This window comes from Blastomyces dermatitidis, assembly GCF_000003525.1.
Source record: "Blastomyces dermatitidis ER-3 genomic scaffold supercont1.4, whole genome shotgun sequence".
NCBI lineage: Eukaryota > Fungi > Ascomycota > Eurotiomycetes > Onygenales > Ajellomycetaceae > Blastomyces > Blastomyces dermatitidis.
Genome location: NW_025544777.1, coordinates 5,749,863 through 5,769,067, shown reverse-complemented (window position 1 = coordinate 5,769,067; position 19,205 = coordinate 5,749,863). Strand labels below are relative to the sequence as shown.

At 48.1% G+C, this 19,205-nt stretch overlaps 5 protein-coding genes across 7 annotated transcripts; 2 read left to right on the top strand and 3 right to left on the bottom strand.

The window, feature by feature from the left end:
• The first annotated feature begins 23 nt into the window (after positions 1-23).
• On the top strand, positions 24-5,598 carry BDCG_04601. Of its 3 annotated transcripts, none has more exons than XM_045420248.1 (3): positions 24-925; positions 1,104-1,535; positions 1,624-5,598. In XM_045420248.1, exon 3 carries the CDS (start codon positions 1,746-1,748, stop codon positions 3,897-3,899), a length of 2,154 nt encoding a protein of 717 aa, XP_045276396.1. In that variant the 5' UTR covers positions 24-925; positions 1,104-1,535; positions 1,624-1,745; the 3' UTR covers positions 3,900-5,598. The 3 variants fall into 3 exon arrangements, with proteins under 3 accessions (XP_045276396.1, XP_045280942.1, XP_045280943.1); XM_045420249.1 differs by having other exon boundaries at positions 1,110-1,535; positions 1,624-5,323; XM_045420250.1 differs by lacking the exon at positions 1,104-1,535 and having other exon boundaries at positions 1,624-5,323.
• On the bottom strand, positions 4,068-5,744 carry BDCG_04600 (uncharacterized protein). The gene is made up of 2 exons (XM_045420247.1): positions 5,727-5,744; positions 4,068-5,508 (listed from the first exon to the last, which is right to left on the bottom strand). The coding sequence occupies exon 2, from the start codon at positions 5,462-5,464 to the stop codon at positions 4,772-4,774; it is 693 nt and encodes a 230-aa protein (XP_045276395.1). The 5' UTR covers positions 5,465-5,508; positions 5,727-5,744; the 3' UTR covers positions 4,068-4,771.
• Positions 5,745-6,003: 259 nt separating this feature from the next.
• On the bottom strand, positions 6,004-7,257 carry BDCG_16981 (uncharacterized protein; the record flags this gene model as incomplete). Its single annotated transcript, XM_045426154.1, has 1 exon — positions 6,004-7,257. One exon carries the CDS (start codon positions 7,255-7,257, stop codon positions 6,004-6,006), a length of 1,254 nt encoding a protein of 417 aa, XP_045280941.1.
• Positions 7,258-7,827: 570 nt separating this feature from the next.
• On the bottom strand, positions 7,828-8,055 carry BDCG_16980 (uncharacterized protein; the record flags this gene model as incomplete). Its single annotated transcript, XM_045426153.1, has 1 exon — positions 7,828-8,055. The coding sequence occupies one exon, from the start codon at positions 8,053-8,055 to the stop codon at positions 7,828-7,830; it is 228 nt and encodes a 75-aa protein (XP_045280940.1).
• A 3,532-nt stretch (positions 8,056-11,587) lies between these two features.
• Positions 11,588-19,203, top strand: BDCG_04597 (kinesin family protein). The gene is made up of 5 exons (XM_045420246.1): positions 11,588-12,671; positions 12,800-13,123; positions 13,201-13,373; positions 13,450-17,607; positions 17,688-19,203. Exons 1-5 carry the CDS (start codon positions 12,512-12,514, stop codon positions 18,228-18,230), a joined length of 5,358 nt encoding a protein of 1,785 aa, XP_045276394.1. The 5' UTR covers positions 11,588-12,511; the 3' UTR covers positions 18,231-19,203.
• Positions 19,204-19,205: the final 2 nt, after the last annotated feature.

Here is a 19,205-nt window from a genome sequence, read left to right as displayed (position 1 = left end):
TCCGTCCGCAACAACAAAACTCCGGCCTGCGAACGACAAAACAACGAAGGGACAACAACAAATACAAATAAATGCACGCGGCAAACAAGTATATAAAGACCGCCAGAGAGAGTGAGAGAGAGAGAGAGTGTGTGTGTGTGTGCGAAAGATCAAAGAAAAGGGCAGTGGTGTATATCTATATATAAAGGGATGACACTGCTCTGCCTATTTTAGGGTGTTTGTTATCTTGTTCTCTTTGGTCTCCCAAAAGGCGCATGCCTCTTGAAATGCGCGTTTCCTACTGATTCTTACATATTATTATGATTATTATTACCCTTGGAAACTACTCTAGCGGGCGATATCAAATTTTGATTTTTGATATCCGGGCTGATATTGAATGATTGAAAGCTGGAGGGCCATTCTATTCACTTTTTGGCCCGGTGTTCTGCACTACTACTCGATTGATACCCAATTTTGCCGGCTCATCGGGGGGTTCCTGCTCTCGTATCTGGACTCTGTTCGACCCATTCACATAGCAATACGGTGATAGCAATCTGAATTATCACGTCAAGCGAAGAAAGAGGAGGGGTTCAGACCTGGTTACGCAGAAGAGGGAGCCGGTTGAGGAACTTGTTCTGTTTTGTCGTCGTGAATGAAAGAAGGGAGAGCGCGCCAGGATAAGGGCAGAAAGGCCTTTACGATCGCCTTCCCTATATCACCATCACCAAGCCACTATCAAATCCACGAGTAGAGTTCGATTTCTAGCAAAAGACAGACCTTTGGTTCTCCAGGACTTTTGAAAGTGAAGCTGTCTGGATTTACGCTACACCTATTACTGCGGGGCTCAACTCGACCGTCCCTCCTGGGAGTAAAAAACTTCACTTCTTCCTTGCGGCAGGCGGGGAAGCTTTGAATTGATTCATTCAGCCTTCGACGGATTCAAGAAGTGAGTGACCAAGCTTCTTTTCTATGCTACTTCTATTCTATTTTTGGTATTATGCCAGCCCAGTCGCTCCTCTTCCTTTTCCTTGTTTAAACCGTCTCATCGTTTCTTCCTTCTTTCTACTCCTTCTCCGTCTCTCCTTCAGTCACTCTCTTCTTCATACTCACATTCATGATCCCAGCATTAGAACCGTTTCAAATACTTCTATCAAGTTCAATCAGCCATCATTGTTCATTCAACAACTACTCCTGTGTTGCCCTATTGCTCCGTCAAATTGCGAAGCATCAATCGTCAGAGTATTTGCTCTTTGAAGCACTTTCTTGCATGAACACTACCTGGATATCTTTGAGCTGGTCTTATTATATCCAAACAGAGAAGGAAAAAAACATCTTTGCAGCCTTATAAAGACTTTTCTTTGTCCAATTACCCTTTATTATTCCCTCATCTATCTATTTCCTCCTTCTTCCCTGGTTGAGACACTCTCATCGCCATCCCTCTGCTCTTCTCCTTTCCCAGAAAGTATCAATCTTCTACGAGCCGGGTACAACTGCAATTCCTCTTACAACCATCTCTCCCTCTTCAATATCTATCTCCATCTCAACTATACTCTGGTGTGCGTCCCTTGAATCCTTCTGTTACAACAGTCCCTGACACACTTTCGATATGCTTCTAAAGTTTTCTCTACTAATTCTGCAACGCAGGTGGAAACAACGTTCCTAGAAGAACAGTGTCTCAGATTACAATTGCAATTGCATTGATCAGCTCTCTGAAAATCCTAAACATATATTTATAGAGCTCCTCCTGAATCTATTTTTTAAGAAAAATGACTGGTCGCAGAGCTACTTCTCTCCGTTCGGGCTCCCGTGCTCAGAGTACTCGTCCAACTCGAGCAGCCGCTACTGCGAACGCTGCAACTGCTACTCAGGCTGATCAGTCAAACCCCGACCTGGGCAATCCATCTCTTCCAGACGTCCGCACCCAGCAGTCCTTCGCTTACGGTTCCAGCAAAACTCCCGCACTTCCTCGCCAGCTTGAAGTTGATCCTTCTATGGGATTGTCCGAGATGGTCGATACCCTCGATGACGGCTTGCGTCAAGCTCAAGACCGCGAACTAGCTCGCGTTGAAGATCCAAGAAATCCCAGTCCCGAAAGGCGCCAGACTCGCTCAATGAGTCTATCTATGCGCTCCAGTATGTCTCCAGCACCTGAACCTGCCTCCCGCAGAACACCATCTCGCAGAACCACAGCAACACGCGGCAGAGCAGGTTCTCGTAGAGCTGCCTCACGCCAGCCGACGCCGGAAGGGCAACTCCTTGAATCTCTCCGTGAAGTATCTGAAGAAACGGAAAATGTTAAGCAAGAAGAAGAAGAGGCATATACCTCCACCCTCCCTGATACCCCATCATTCAACGATTCCGCAAGCATCAGCTGGACAACTGAACGTGCCATTCATGGCACCTTGCCGCGGGAAGTCAATACTGGAACTCGCCCAAACTATTACCTTCGCGACCCTTACGGTTCCCGACCTTCCAGCTCGCAGGGACCTAGCGGTCTAAGCTTTCCCCCTACTCGTCGTCCTATATTTGAAGAATCATTTCCCGCCAATCCTCATCTCTCAGGCCCAGTTGATGCTTCACGCGCTGCCGCACCCACAGCTGTCAGAAGGACGCTCCCACCTGTTCCAGCGTTTAACCAGCTACGTGATGAGCCTCGTTCCAAATCAACAACTTCTTCTACGTCGTCCGCTTCGAACCACACCCCGAGTTCCTCTACACACTCCTCTCCTGTCTTCGTCGCCGCCACCCCTGCAGCTGCCAATGTCACCTCCAGCCAAAAACGTCTTGCAGGAATTGCCAAAACTCCATCAGCCATTCTAGTCATAATCGGTCTTTTCCTCACGACATTCCTCGCTTATTTCTGCAGAAACCACGCCTGCGCGTTTCCACACAGTCTACAAACAACGATGTCCCACTACTTATGTAGGCCGACTTCCTCATTTACAATGGATAACTCAACCTCCATGTACGCTGACGCATTCCACAAGCTCTCCTCTCACGTCGACCAGCGACTGTTGGACATGGCCAAGGACGTCGCCACTCTGAAAAATGAGTGGAACAGAAGACTACCACACCTCAAGGAAGCGCTAAGCAGGTCTCCTGCGGCAGCGACGGATCCTCTGGCACCACCAAAAGTCAATTACGCCTCGGTTGGCATGGGGGCAGTGGTCGACCCGTACCTCACCAGCCCAACGATGTCAACATCGGCTGGGCTTGTTAGTCGGATTGGTCAGTACCTTGCAAAGGTGCCCCGCGGGTCCCCACCGGTTGCCGCACTCCAGCCATGGGACGGCGTCGGAGAATGCTGGTGCGCTGCAACACGGTCCAATGTTTCTCAACTGACTATTCTTCTCGGACGACCGATCGTCCCTGAAGAGGTGGTCGTCGAGCACATCCCCAAAGGTGCAACCTTGGACCCTGGCAGCGCGCCACGAGAGATGGAGCTGTGGGCCCAGTACACAGCCCGTCAGCCCGCAGCTGCAGCAGCAGCCTACCCGCCAGGCTCCAGCTCGTCAAATCCTCCCTCATCCCCTTCCTCCGCCCCGGGCCGTCCCCCCCCACCACCCTATACTCCTCCCTATCTCCGTTCCCCGCCAATAGCCCACCTCCACCCCTCCCATTCCCTCCACTACCTCCTCCCCTCCCGGCTACGGGACGCCATCCTCACCACCCTCCGGCAGGTGTATCCGGACGAGCCGACGACAGCGTATTCGGAAGACGCGCTCCTCGGACCCTCATTCTTCCGCGTTGGCCGGTGGCAATACAACATCCATGGCGACCATCACATCCAGCGCTTCGAGTTGGATGCTGTCATCGACATGCCGGCCGCGCGTGTGGAGAAGGTCGTGTTCCGCGTTAAGTCCAACTGGGGCGCGGCGCATACGTGTCTCTATCGCGTGAGGCTGCATGGACATCTATAGAACTGGGAACTATGGGTTGTGGTGGAAATGGCTTTCCTCCGGCTAGTGAGTGAGTTTGTACGGGTTGGCATGAAAGGGGGTTGGTTGTATCACATGTCGGTGTTCGTGTACGCAGAGCTTGGTGTTTCTGGGTTCATGAAGGCGTCTTTTTCGTCTGGGTGGTGCATTAGTGGGCCCCTTTTTCGTGTCTGGAGTTTTGGGCTTGATAATTAAAATGGCGTGAATGTGAGCGGTTTCTGGGTAATGTACTGGGTTCTCGTTCGTCGTCTAATTGGCCTGATGGGATTGTGCTCTTTTCCAGTTTTATTTTTTCCCTTTCCTCTCCTCCTTATGTTCGTTGCTTGTTTCCTGTATAGAGCTGCATAGCAAGTTTCCTTTTTCCTTTTCATTTTTATTTCTCTTACTATTTATTGGACTTTTTATTTTATTACTTATCTATTTTTTCTTTCTTCTTAGCGGCCAATGGACATATTTATTTGTCAATTTCCCACCGTTCATTCATTCATCTATCAGAAAAAGCATTGATCTTCTAATTCATATGTATTAACATTATCGTCCGTTGGCTGGAATTCGAGCGGTTGAATATTCCCTTCCTCCCCCCGGTGTCTCTCTATATCTCACATCAACATGAAACATACAAGTCGGATCCTCTACACTCCAATATCCCACGAGATCGTATGGGAGCGGGAAAACCACCATCCAGTCAATTTCGCCGTGAAACTTCGCCAGTATGACGACAAGATCCGGTGGCCGCTCAAGGAGGTCGAAGGCTAGGCCCCAGACCGCCGCCAGGGCCCGTAGACACCGCATCGGATACTCGGACGCAGCATCTCGTATCGTGAGGAACTGAACGAGACTGGGATCCGTCGCGTTCAATGCGTCGCTAGTCTTGCTAGCACGGGATGTGGGTAGTGTAGGATTCCGCTAGGCGCATGAGGGTATCGTATCTCCACTCCACTCCATGATCTGTAAGGCGGGAAGAAAACAAGACAATAAAACATGTAGAATAACCGAGGAAAATAGCACATATAGATAAGCACAAGCATACTTTTCTCAATCCTCCCCAGCTTCCAAAAGTCCCTCACTGTCGCCGGGAAGTCATCCTCCCAAGAACCATCACCACCACCACCACCACCACACGCCGGATCCCGTGGTGGAATCCTTACAATCAACCCAGACAACGCCCTCACCCACTGATTGACCATCACAGCCCGAACAGCAGCAACCTCACGCCTGCAACACGCAACATCCTCCCTCACCCCACAAAGCTCCCTCCGCCCCTCCGCCTCGAAAACATCCGTGTGCGTCTGCATCTGCGTCTGCGTTGTCCTTGGTGGTACTCCCCGCTGCTCCACCACAAGCGCTGAAACAGCAGCCACAGCCCTCTTCACCGCGCCAAGCTCTCTAAACACATCCTGCTTCGCGGCGATTTTGTTCAGGAGCGCATCGATCTTCCTGTGGACGCGGACGGAACCCCGCAGCCTTACGTCCTTCCAAGCTGCAGGGTTGCCATGTCGTGCAGACATAGATAGCCAGGTCCAATGTCGTCTGTAAGGAGATGGCATGCTTTAACGGCTTTCCTGCAGCAGCAGGCATATATATATGTATACTTTAGAAAAGGATTCGATCCGCTTAGCCATTATATATATGTAGAGGCTAGTTAAGGGAAGGCAAAACAATAGAATTGAAAATACATCAACGCAAAGAGTATCAATCTGTAAACAAGCTATAAAACAGTAGGTATAAGAGACAGACAACATGAACCTCTTCCACTCCAGCTACACTTTATCTGTTAGACGACAAAAGGTTGCTCTGACAGCAGCTTACATGTAAGTCTGTGACCTCTTGGTCTACGCCTATAATATCAAGACTTGAGATATGTATTCAAGTACTCAACCATCCCCTTCAGCTCTCTCTCAAACTTGGTGTCAATCCACTTCCGTCTCACATCTACCTTTGTTTCTTTGACCATACTTTCACCTCCCCTCTTTCTCTTCTGATTTGGTGGCGTGTTTCCTAGCAGCACTCATTTAGGACGAAGAATCTCTGCTCTTTCAAAATCAATAACTAGCACATTCTCACCTTCCTCACTCCAGAACAAATTTCAGGTCTCTGCATCATGGTGGAGTACACCCAGCGCATGAATGGCCTGCAGCGACTTTGATGCTGCAGACACCATTTGATCTTCTGAAACATCACATTCTGAGACATTAGTGCCTGCGTGGGCGAGAAGTAAGAAGTGTGGAATGTCTGCAATTCCGTCGTAGAACATGGGCCGCTTAGACACATCAATTGTGCCAAGACATACAGGGACATGCAAGCCCTGTATTGGCTTCAACTGGTCGTAGAGTGCTTTTTCATGCCTGAGGTAGTGGCCAAACTCCGGTGGGAAGCCTTTTCCTATAAGGGTGTAGCCATATTGAAAAAGGATAACTTCAAACAGTGCACCGCGAGAACCATGTCTATGCAGTGATTCACAACCTAGAGGATCGGTCCACGGATCTACTATTTCTTGTAGTATCTGTGCCATGAGGAGAGAGAGGAAAGTGGGGTGGTCAATCTTATGAACATTTGCCCCATGTTCTTTGACATTTGGACAGGCTCTATCCAGCGGCCCACCATTCAAGAGACCAAGCAGGCACTTCTGTGTGCAATATTGCCGAGTTCCATCCTTACAGACGGGGCCCTTGTGGGATGATGCCCAGGTAGGTGGGGGAGGTACAACAACCATGAAATCGGCAGGCTGGTGAGGTCTTTGACTAAGCGAATCAGGGTCAGATTCATGATCGTTGTCATCATCCCCACTACTGTTCTGCAATGAAGATGGTGGTCTGCAGGTCGACCGTGCGGCCAGTGATCGGGTGCGGACAGGGCTATTCCTGACAAAGATCTGGGCACTTTTCCGTAGCGTGTAAGATGTGAGTGACCTCTCATCTTCCTCCTGGGTTGACGGATATAAATCTTCTTCCGTAACCACCCACACATTCAACTGGTTTGAGGCCCATTCTTTCCATTTTTGGTCATGTGGGGTAGTCTGTATTGCTCGGAGTGTAAAAGCAAGAACCTGCCCAACTGCTGTCATATGTAGTTTGTTGTCATCACCTTCAAACTCCCCTGTAAATCCAGTTTCCTTGCCCACATCCATCTCAGGAACTGAAAGATAGTAATAAACAGTCCCTGGTTCATCGGCTTTGAAGTGAAGGAAAATAAATGCTTCACCAGTGCTCACATACCCGTATTCAACACCAGCCTTAACCATGTAAGAAAAGGCCTGTGTGATAACTGCAGCCACCGAACGCTGATCCTTTATTTTTTCTGTGTCATCACGATGAAGCTCAACTACCTCATCAAGCTCCATGTCTTGAAGCCCGTTTTGAATAACCGTCAGTGGAAGCTTGTGTGGTGGCTTTAGTTCACCAATCAAGGCAGGGATTTCAACCTTTTCCCCTTTATTGTAAATGCAAAACTCATCTGCCAGAGGTCAGGCAGAAGCTGGAGAGGTGATAGGTGTTGCAGCCCCTTCAGTTCCTTCCTGAAGCTTTGATGGACGTGCCACAACTTTCTTATCCTCCTCACTGTCACTAAGTGTATTTGTGTGGTTTTCAAAGACAATCTGCCCCTGAAGTCCAAATACATGTCGGAGTCACTCATTCTCAAAAAAAGCCGCTATAATTGCCTCTACAGGCTCTGTGATGACATCCTGTTGGAAATAGTGAAGATCGAGTTCTGAGTGAATGATTTTCCATGTCTTCTTTCCCTGAGCCATTATCACATTCAAGAAGTCAAATTTGGGCTGCATGATAAACTCTTCATTCTCTTGATTCAGTAATTGATCCCATATTTCCGTCTGTGCATTGGCGAACAGAAGCCATTCCCGGAGGCGATGAGGACAGAGTTTGCCATCAGCATTGTCAGCACTTCCTTTGGTTTAATGCTTGGTGTTCCCAGGGACAAGACCCCTAAAAAGAAAAGTGTGGCAGGCATCAAGATATTCAAAAAGTGTTAAGGGTCGTATCTGTTCTGCTAACACCTGTCGACGTCTTTTCTCGTCCTCTAGAGCCTGCTCCGCGTCCTGTCGACGTCTTTTCTCGTCCTGTCGAGCCTGCTCCACGTCCTCCACGAGCTGGCGCAGCCTCTGAATCTCGTCATCGGCCATTATACACGGTGGGATAAAAATATCCAGTGCAATGGACAAAGTAACGAAGACGTGAAGAAGATGCTGATGAGGTTGTTGACAGAGGAGGAGCGCGCTTGTCTGCTTCCTTGAAGACGCGTGCAGGGAGGATTTATGTTGTGTATATTATAAGGTGTTGGAGGGATTGGAACGTCCCCTCCCTCTTTACCACCATGGCGCTGGTGGTGATTGAGCTCTTTTGGCCCAAGTGCAGTTGCCTAAGAGGTTATGAGGGCGCCCGTGTAAGGTAAATAAGCGTGAACTGGCTACGCAGCGTACAATGTACAACATAACATGCTATCAAGTTAGCGTGGTGCCTTACCGCCTTGATATGGCCAATAGGAAAGCTGATAGAGGCATCCAGCCAATAAATAAGCAGTTAATAATTGGGGTGGCAGAAAATTAACTACCAACCACAAGGCTAGGCTAGTCTTACTTTGGACTAGCTCCGGTATGGTATTGTAGGGATAATGAGCCTCATTCATTTGTCAAGAACTGTATGAATCAGATTGACAGATTGACAGATTGACGAGACAATACTGTGCCAATCAATGCTCTATCTGGCATTGTTAGAAGCTTGCTTGTGTTGAATTTGTATCCCGTATAAAAGCATGTATTCATGGTTTATTCTGGACATGTTAACCTGAAAATTGACTACGCTGTAGAGAAATGTGGGCTCTTTGCCTTGCACAATTGATAGCCTTTTCTGTACGGACAACATCAACCCCTTTTTGAATTAACATGCCGAAATCCTAGCTAGGGTCATCCCCATAAAACGACCAGTTTTTCTTTGATGGAAAACATCTACCCTACCTTGGAAGTGATTGGTTCTACTTGCAGGCCTGGAATGAGTGCAACTACCTCACCTGTCCTTGTGCCCGTGCCTCACTCAGCATGGGTGATTAAAGCGGCCTGCCTCTTGCACTACTCTACTCCCGGCCTAGTGTCAATGGGATATTCTTGCAAAATCCTTAACTTCCCTTGAGTATTAGAGGTAGTTATTGTATAACTATAACATTATGATTAACAAGCTAACTCCTCTCAAAATCTCTTATCCTCAATCCTCAGAAGGGTCTACACACACACACACATTCTCTCTCTCTCTTTTCGGCTTTCACCAAGCATCAGGAAAGAAAAAAAGAAAAGAGAAGAGAAGAAAGAAAAAGAGGCACTAGAAGAATCAATTTCTCCATCTCTTCTTCTGTCAGTGATTGCTGAGGGCCCGGCTAGGCTAAAAGGAAAAAGTTACTACGCTGATAGTACATGTACATGTATCTGTACAGAGTACGGAGTACATCCATGGGGTAAATGGACTTCAAGACCGATTTGACCCCGGGCTAGCCTCAGCTGCATCAGGTACCCTAGTTAGTGGCTTTTCTGCCGATAAGTTGATGCAAGCCTGCTGGTCGCGAGTGACAGGACAAGTACTGCGTACGGATTATGCTTGTCAATACTACATGTACATACATGTATGTATATACCTTGGGCCGGGCAGGCTTTTTGGCAGATCCATAAACTCCTATATACCTCAGCCTGGTACTGAGTACATATCGTCCCCTGCTGAGAAGTTAGAATAATGATGACAAGAACACGCCGGTATATTTAGTGATGTGGGGGGAAGGATGAGCTTGCCTCGGTTCCTGCGTTTGGCGGTGCTCAGGTTTTGCAAATAATAATAATGATGATATAATACTACTACTGTTGGGCGGAGTGGGGTGGTGGAGAGGGAGCGGAGAGGGAGAACGGGGAGCTAGAACAAGATGGAAACTTGGGGGAGGCTGGGATCAATGGGGCAAGGAGCGGATATCTGATACTATTTTCCTGCAGTCCTGCTTGATGAGAGAGGGGGGGAGGTAAATGGTAGTATTTATCATCCTGCACTACCAAAATGCAATTTATTCAAGTTCTGGTTTTTTTTTTTTTGTAAGAGAAAGCTCTTCACAATGTATGCAACCCCCTTGGTTACCTACCTACATACCTGGGTATTCATAGGCCATAGGCTAATGAATGCAAAATCACAGTTGCAGGAGAAAAGGGGGTTGGTTTTTCAAACCTTGTCCAGGATTGAATGCACTTTCGGAGATATTATTTTAGTTCATGCATTGGCATTGTTGCCGGGGGGCTGGTAGGTAACTCGGTATTGATCATCGAGGGAGAAGCGGTCGGAGTAAATATGTTGATATAGCATTTTTCTTTTTCTTTTTCTTTTTTTTTTCTTTTTCTTGTGTGGAATTCATTACCTTAGGAAGTTGGCGCCTCCACCCATCCTCTGATTCCCCTCCTCCCCCGCCCCCCGTCGCCCGATCAATCCCGGAAGAAGATGCGCGACCACAGGGATACACGTTAGCTCCCTCCAATGGTTTCATGTCCGCATCTGGTAGTTGGTGATATAGAATCGCTGTAGTCGATCTGCACCTGCCTACGGTAGTTAAGAGTTGGGTTGCCTTGACTCTGGCGCCTTAGCACAGAATGAAGCGGATGCTTATGATGTAGGACATGGTTATGATATCATCCTGTGGGATGTCAATCTATGCAATCTGTACTCCGTAGTCTGTATATTGGCGGCGGGGCTAGTTTCGATATCATCTTGATATCCGGACAGAAGCTGAACTGTGAATGAAAAACATGGCATATATATAGTGAGATATAAGCGTATATCTGAGGTGGTCATGATAAGAAGCTTGTTTGTTGTAGGGCAGACGAGCGTGAGGCAACACAGAGCACAAGGCTGACCGTTAAAAGAGTAATAAAAGAGCATAAAACCATCCTCTCTTGGTGACATCGCGAGACTCTGGGGAAAGCTATTTTCCTATTTGGTCTTGAGTGGCATGACAGCCAACCACCATGATATGGTGCTATCTCGACATCAAATTTGCCACAATCCTATTATTTTATTCGACAGACAACAGTGCTTGCCAGGGGGGTTGATCTGGCGAAGCCCCTTTCCGCCAAGCGTTTCAGAACTAGATGCGAACTTCTTTTTTTTCCAATAATAATTGTGATAGAGACTCGCATGAAAATTGCTCATGGAAGTGCGCGGTTAATGAACTCACCACCATGCGTTTCATACCTTACATAGCCTTGGACAATATTAAATGATGTTCTGTACATAAGTCGGTGAACAGTGATTGCATCTTGCTGCGTATTCCTGCGTTGATAAGACATAAACGGATCTGGTATTTTTTACTTTGTTTGACATACTGAATACATATTTTGACTTTTGTTCCTGTACAGATGACAGATGTCTAACTCTTGTACCTGATGTCCGGGGGGATGGAACAGGTACCGCACAGGTCACCTCTGGCTGTGTTTGTGTGGGTCAGATACATGCCAGGTACAGAGAGGCAGGCGGCGTGGTCAGCAACGGCCCGCTAGAGAGATAAGCGGTAAGCGGTAAACCTTACAGCAACGGTGTATTTTACGGTGGAGACTGGGGCCGAGCCCCTTGTAAATCCGTACAGCACTTGTATAATACGTGGCTGTAAACACCAAAAACAACATCCAACATCCACATCCACATCCACATCCACATCCACCACATCCAACATCATCCTCACCGGGCAAATCGATCGCTGTGCGCTTTCTGCTCGACTACCACCCACCACTACCAACCACAGTGGCTTGTTCTTATTATTTGTCTTCATATTTTCACATCCTTACAATCCTCACATCCTTACAATCCTCACAACTCTCCATATTCCTCTCCTCTCCTCTCCATCCTCCTCCCGTCCTTCTCTCCGCCGCGCCCCTCTGTGCGCGCGCGTCACCCCACCCACCCCCCGGAGCCTGTGTCTAGGGCCTCTCATATGCCGCCGCCATTGACAACCCTGGCTTTGGCGTCAAATCCGACCACGTTCCCGCCAAAGGGGGAAAAAAAATACTGCGCTAGTCGAACCCTTTTCTTTGCGTGAGAATAATAGGGGCTTACCAGTCGCCCCGTCATCCTGTCTTCACTCCATCCTCCCTTTTTATTTTATATTTTTTTGTAATATCATCTCCATCCATTTAATTCCTTTAATCAATTCAATCCCACCCCCGGTATCTCGCTCTGTCAGGGACAGACTCACCACAAGAACGCAAAGATACACCGATATCGAATAACGAACCCTCGAATTGAAAATCCCCCCATTTAGATTTCAAACTTACGGCTAAGAAAACAAATAAATCAATAATACCTCCTCTGGCACGCCCCCTTCGAATTGGCTCCCATGATCGCATTCTTCTTACTGGCCTGACGACTCTGGTAGTTAATTTTGGTGGACCAAGAACTTGGGGGGTGGCTTGTTGGCCTTGTTTTTCTTTTCCCTTCTCCGTTATTTTCCTTTCTTTTTCTTCCTTGCCGTCGAAGGAGAGAGCGCGAGAGAGAAAGTCAGAGAGAGGAGACAGAGAAAGACCGGCCCCATAACTATTCCGACGTCGATATAGCGGTTTCTCCACCATGGCCAATTCTCCTCCTGCCTCTCCTATTCCCACCGTTCAGCCGCGTCCCATGAGCGCAATGATTCGACCTCCACGAAGCAACAGTCGCATGAGTATGAGCAGCAAACAAGGCGGTAGCAGAGCGTCAGATGAGGATACAAAGACTGCCGTGAAAGTCGGTACGTATCTTTGTTTTATTTACTTATTTTCTTTATTTTCTTAATATATATATGCATATATGTATATATGTGTATAAAGTTAAATCGTTTCTCGAAATATTGTCTACTTACGAGAGGATACACAACAGCTGTTCGCGTTCGCCCGCCATTGAGGTCGACCGATCCTGGGTACGAATTAATTCCTCAGCGCTTTCAACGGTCAACAGTTCATGTCACGTCGCCAACTAGCGTTGCCGTCGATGCTCCGCAAGGTCGCAAGCTGTTTGTATTCGATAGAGTGTTTGCGGAGACAGTTGATCAGGAAGGCATCTGGGAGTACCTGCAGGATAGCGTCAACTCCTTCATCCAGGGTTACAATGTTTCGATTCTTGCATATGGCCAGTCTGGTGCTGGAAAATCTTACACTATGGGCACATCTGGCCCAGCGGAGCAGAACGACCAGAGGGCTATGGGTATGTGAATGTTTCTTTTGTATATTTACGTATATATATCTTGACTCGATGTCTAATGCCTCTCAACTCTGATCTAGGAATTATTCCCCGTGCCGCCCAACTTCTCTTCGAAAAATTGACGGGAGCCACACACAATCGCACCGGCTCAACCGGCTTACGAACCCCAACACGATATTCCGTCAATTCATCATTGCCCAATTTAGGCAGGGGTTTGGAAAAAAGCTGGCAGATGAAAGCCACTTATGTAGAGGTAATTTTAAAAAGTCCTCATACTTGAATCATTTTGACACGAAAAGACCAACTCGTCTAACCCTGCTGGTATCTAGATTTATAATGAACAACTAAGGGACCTCCTGCTCCCTGAAAACACGCCCTTTGGAGAACGAGGTTCCGTTACGATCCGCGAAGACACAAAGGGACGTATCCTACTCACGGGCCTACACCAGGTCAATATCAACTCGTTCGAAGACCTCATCGGAGCTCTGAATTTTGGCTCCTCTATCCGACAAACAGATGCCACTGCGATCAACGCAAAATCCTCCCGCTCGCATGCCGTCTTCTCCTTGAACCTTGTCCAGCGCAAGGACCAGACGTCGAATATGTCGACCCGTGAGAAGCGATTGTCGATGCCTGTCGAAGCTCTTTCTGGCTCCGACATGTCAATTACCGTGGATAGCAAATTGCATTTTGTTGACCTTGCTGGTAGCGAACGTCTGAAGAATACTGGTGCATCTGGGGAACGGGCCAAGGAGGGCATATCAATTAACGCTGGTCTTGCTAGTTTAGGCAAGGTCATTTCACAACTTTCATCCAGACAGGCGGGCGCTCACGTCTCATATCGCGATTCCAAGCTCACTCGACTGCTTCAAGATTCCCTCGGTGGCAATGCAATTACTTATATGATTGCTTGCGTTACACCCGCTGAGTTCCACCTGAGTGAAACCCTCAACACCGTGCAGTACGCCCAACGGGCTAGAGCCATTCAAAGCAAACCTCGCATCCAGCAAGTGACGGATGAAAGCGATAAACAAGCCGTCATTGACCGACTAAAAGCAGAAGTGGCGTTTTTACGCCAGCAAATCAACAACTCCGAAGGTGGGGATAGGAGGAGCAACGTACCGCAAGAACGCGCAGAACGGCAAAATGAACGAGAAATCGAACTCCAGAACCACCTGTTGGATGTGCAAGAAAGTTATACCGCTCTCAGCCAACGACATGCCAAGCTCATCTCGGAACTGACCAAGGCTACTGATTTCAGCGGGGATACCGATGACCTACAAAGCCTGCTTGGTGATAGTGCGATGGAAAGGCTGAAGCGCTCCCATTCCTTCGCAGAGTCTGTCGAGCAGGTTGTATTGGAATATGAAAAAACGATTCAAAGCCTCGAATCATCTTTATCCAACACTCGCTCCTCGCTGTCTAACACTGAGAGTAGCCTTCTGGAAAAGGAGACCAAGTGTGCCTATATCGAGACCGTCAATGCGCAGCTACAGGCCCGTATTCAGAAAATGATGGATCGCGAAGCAAATACGGAACATTACCTACACGAGCTTGAGTCCAAGCTTGATGGCCACACCACTGGGGAAGAGAAGAACGCTGCTATTATCGCCGAGTTACGCAAAGAAATCGCTCGCGCGCGTGAAAACGAAGCCAGCTGCGAAGACTATATATCAACCCTGGAGGAACGGCTAGCGGAGGCTGATCAAGACATGGAGCTGATGCAGCGTGAGATGGATAGGTTAGAGCACGTTATTGATCGCCAGCGTAGCCTTGGTAAACTCGATACTCTATTGTACGAGCTCGACCATATCCAACAAAACAGCGCTAAGTCGGATGATGACAAGCGGGAAATTTACAATCCCGCACATTCCCACACCGCTCCTGTCGCAAGTAGGGAACCCCTGAAGCCCCGCAAGCGGGGTCTATCTCAATCTCTCGATGTACTGATGGAAGCTGTTGAAACTGCCATTCCCGAGTCCGATGATGATCTCGGGGAGACGCTTCCAGAGGCTGGTTCAGCTCCTTCTGAACAGGAAGAGGTGGAAGCCCGTGCTGATGACAATTCCGGCCTGGAAGCCCTGCAAAAGGCCTCTGGGGAAAAGAGTGATCGTAATCTCACCACAGACTACGATTACCCCCCTCAGAGCCCTGCTCAATCCCGGTTTGTTGCGGAGAAGCTGGAGGACGTGACGCAAGAACTGTTTGAACTTCGAATCCAGCACGAGACCACCACCAACGAGTACGATCTTCTTCACGCCAAATATGAAGAAGCCCTCCGCACTCTTGCCGAGCTTCAGGATGTGGTTGACGAAGCCCGCCACCCCCCTAATGTGGTGGCTGCTTCAACCCCGATGACAAGTTCTCGGCCGGTATCTTTTTTAGAAGATTCGAGAGTCCAGGAGCTCAGGGCGGGCGGACAGCCTTCATCCTCACGATTGCTCTCCTCGGAGCTATACTTGGCCGAGCAGTCGTCTATCTCACAGGAGCCTTCGGAGAGCGGACGCAAGGGCAATTCCGACCTACCAGATGCCTTCGAGAAGGATGAGCCTAATGGTAGTGACCTGGAAAATATGCACAAGCTGCTGCAAGAACACCAGTACGGCATGAGCTTGGTGACACAGAAGTATGCCCAGCTGCAATCAGAGCATGAAGAGACCCTGAATCTGGTCGAGGACCTGAAACAAGAGCTGCAGCGAACAAAGTCTTCCTCACCCTCTTCTCCGTCGCCCAAGGCCCAAGTCATCCGACGCATGACCAGCCAGAACATGACTACCGTCGACCGCGCACATCGATCTCTCGCTTCCCTGAGAAATATCGCTATCGAAGAATTCGAAGACAGACCCGATACGATGCAGAATTTCGAAGTTAGCCTTAACACTGCCATGCACGAGCTGCACAGCCGCATGGAGCGTATTCAAGCTCTTGAGGCTGAGAATAAAAATGTCAAAAAAGAGATGGAGACCAAGGCGACTATCATTTCTGGTCTGACGAGGGAACGGTCGAGTCTCTCCGGCTCGTCGCCGATGGATATCTCTATGGTCTCGCAGATGAGGGATCAGATCCTGCAGTATGAGAACCAGATCAAGGAGATGCAAGAAGCGCATGACACCCGTGAGAAGGAGCTGACCGCTGAAGTTCAGAGTTTGAATGAGCTGTTGGAGACACAGAGGGCTCTAGTGATTGAAAAGGATGAGAAGGCCAATGCTCAGGATCAGAAGATTGTGCAGCTGGACGAAGCAAATTTCGAACTCGAAGTCAAGCACCAGGGCGCCGTCGAGTCCTTAAAATCATCCGAGAACAAACTTCAGGCCACCCTTGTTGAATTGCAAGCTGCCTTGGCAGAGCGAGCTGAGTGGCAAAGCAAGCACCGTGCCGCTGCTGAATCACTCCAGTCCTCCAAACAGCAGCTGCAAACCACCATGGTCGAGCTAGAGGCTGCTCTCGCCAATATCGATGCCCTGCGAAGTGAGCGCAACGAAGTTGAGGGAGCCAGTGCGGAAGAAGTAGCTGTCGCTGCAAAAAGCCTTGAAAATGCGCGAGCTAAGCATCAGGAGCTTGTGGGTAGTCTTAAGCATAACATTGAAGAGCAGAAAAGCACCATATCTACTCACTTGTCTACCATTTCCGGTCTAGAATCGTCGCTTGAGGCCGCCAAGGAACAGATTTCTCAACAGGAAAACGATAGCCGTTATAGTAATGAGGAACTAGAGTCTTACCGTGCTCGCGCTACAGCCCTAGAGCAAGAGATAGAGTCCCACAAATCTGCCGTTGAGGCGCAGAAGGCGGAGCTTGCGTCCCTGCAGGAATTGCACAAGCAAGAACTAGAAGAGTTGGAGGTCAAGGTCAAGGCTGCTGCCGAGGCGCAATATGAATCACAAATGGCGGAGGAGAGCGCTCGCAACGAGCAGGCCATTAACGCCTTGCGAGCGGAAATATCCGCCTCCAAGAACGAATTGACGAAATTGTTGTCTGGTGTCACTGCAGCTTTGAATACTCCTGTTACCGCCAACAGTCTCCAGGAGCAGATTGACGACATTCTTTCTCAGAAACAGCAGTTCGCTGATAAGTACTCTGCACTGTTCGATACCAATGAAGAACTCGTGAAGGAACTAGATGCGAAGAATAGCAGCCATGCCAAGCTCGAGAGGCAATTCGCCGACCTAACAGAGAAGTCTAGTCGACATGAAGCCAAGATGACAGAACTTGCTCATCTAGTCGCTAGCCATGAGGACGCCCTCAAAGAGAAAGAGGATCTCATCAAGAAGAAGGATGCAATCATCAATGAGATCACCATTGAGAAGCAGAAGAGCGTCCGTCTCGTGGAGGAGCTGGAGGAGCAGATTACCAATACCTTCGACCAACATCATAACCGACTCTCCGTGATTCAGCAGGAGAGGCACCAGGCGCTTGATGAGGCGAACCTCAAGATTGGGAATTTGGAGAAAGAGATTGAGAGCTATCGAGCTCGTATTGAGCAATTGGAGGTGAGTTTTTTTTTTTTTTTTTTTTCTTTTCTTTTTTTTTCCACTGGTTTTCTAGCTCCGTGCTAATAGAGATGAAACAGGGACAAATGCGGAATGGTGATGTACCGACATCGATCGATCGCAGCAGCTCTATGACATCCAATCTCAGAAAGAGCGCCTCGGCAGCATCGCTGCCGTCGCCTCCACCCGCCATCCCCCTCCCTCCTCTTCCCAACATCGCCGCACAGACCGGAAGTATATCCCCACCCAGCTCACGACATACCAGTAAAGAGCTCGTCAACGCCCAACTTGTCGAGGACCAGGAAGCACGCATCCGCACGATCGAGAAACACCTACACGCTGAGAAACAACTAACAGCCACTCTCGAGGAAGCCCTGGGCGATCTCGAGGCGCAGAGCAACAAAGTGAAGACGGAAATGGAGGCGTGGAAGAAGAAGGCGTGGCAGTATGAGGACGAGCTAACGCAGCTGCGGTCTGAGCGGAATTCGACGAGACTGTCGATCCAGGCTGTGGAGGAGGAGCGGAATGCGCGGCGGGAGGCGGAGGCTGCGCGGGCGCATTTGGAGGAGAAGATGAATGCTATTAGTAAGAAGAAGAAGAAGAGTACGCTCAATTGTTTTTAGGCAGGTTGTGTCTCCCCTTTTTGTGTGTTTGGTTGTTTTTCGTGTTTTCTTTCCGCCTTTGGTTTCCTTTTCATTTCCCTTGGATATATACTATTTCCATGCGCGTGCTTGTGTTTTTGTGTTTTCTGTTAAAAACTAAATTGACGATATGCTCCTTATTATTCCCCCTAACACCCCCCAACGCCCCTCATACCCATACCTAATATTCTAACTACTAGGTTTCTTTTCCGTTTCTTTTCTTCTTCTTTCTTTTTTTTTCGTCCTTTCTTTATTCCCTTATTTCGCTTCTTGACGATGTCATTTATGACCCAGATATATTCTTTTTTCTTCTCTCGTTCTCGTTCGCTCCCCTTCCAACGCTCTTCTTTCATTATTGAGCTGTTGAATGTTGATTATATATCCCCTCCCCGTACATGTTGCTGCCTTTTTGCTTTTGTTTTCCTCTTTGTATTCTTTATCCATTTCCTTTTGGTATTTTTTTATGTTTTTGTTATACTATCCCTAACCCTTTTCCTTCACCCTTTTTACCTTCCTCCCTTCCTACTTCTTGATATCACTCCACCCCACTCGAAACCTAAAGATGGGATAGATACATTATTTACCATCAACTTTTTGCCTGATGCATGCTTCATTCGAACTTCAGACTTGTTCTTTCACTCTTCCACCAGCAAGCATGCCACTCATATAATTAATTGAGTGGGTACTCTGCTGTCATCTTGTTTAAAAACTCAATTTTCTTATCATACCCCCGGCTTCTAACCTGTACACATCGGCTTTTCCTATTTCTATTATGTGCCTGTGTAGTTTACTTCTCTTCGCTTCTGTTAGTTAACCTATTACGCACGTCTTATATAACATTCTATTTCCCTATAGTTAATTTGATTTGTTGATAACTCCTTAAAAATTTATTTTGTAGCCTACAGACACTAAAATCACATGACAAAAAAATAAGGTGCTATGACCACCAGATCAACA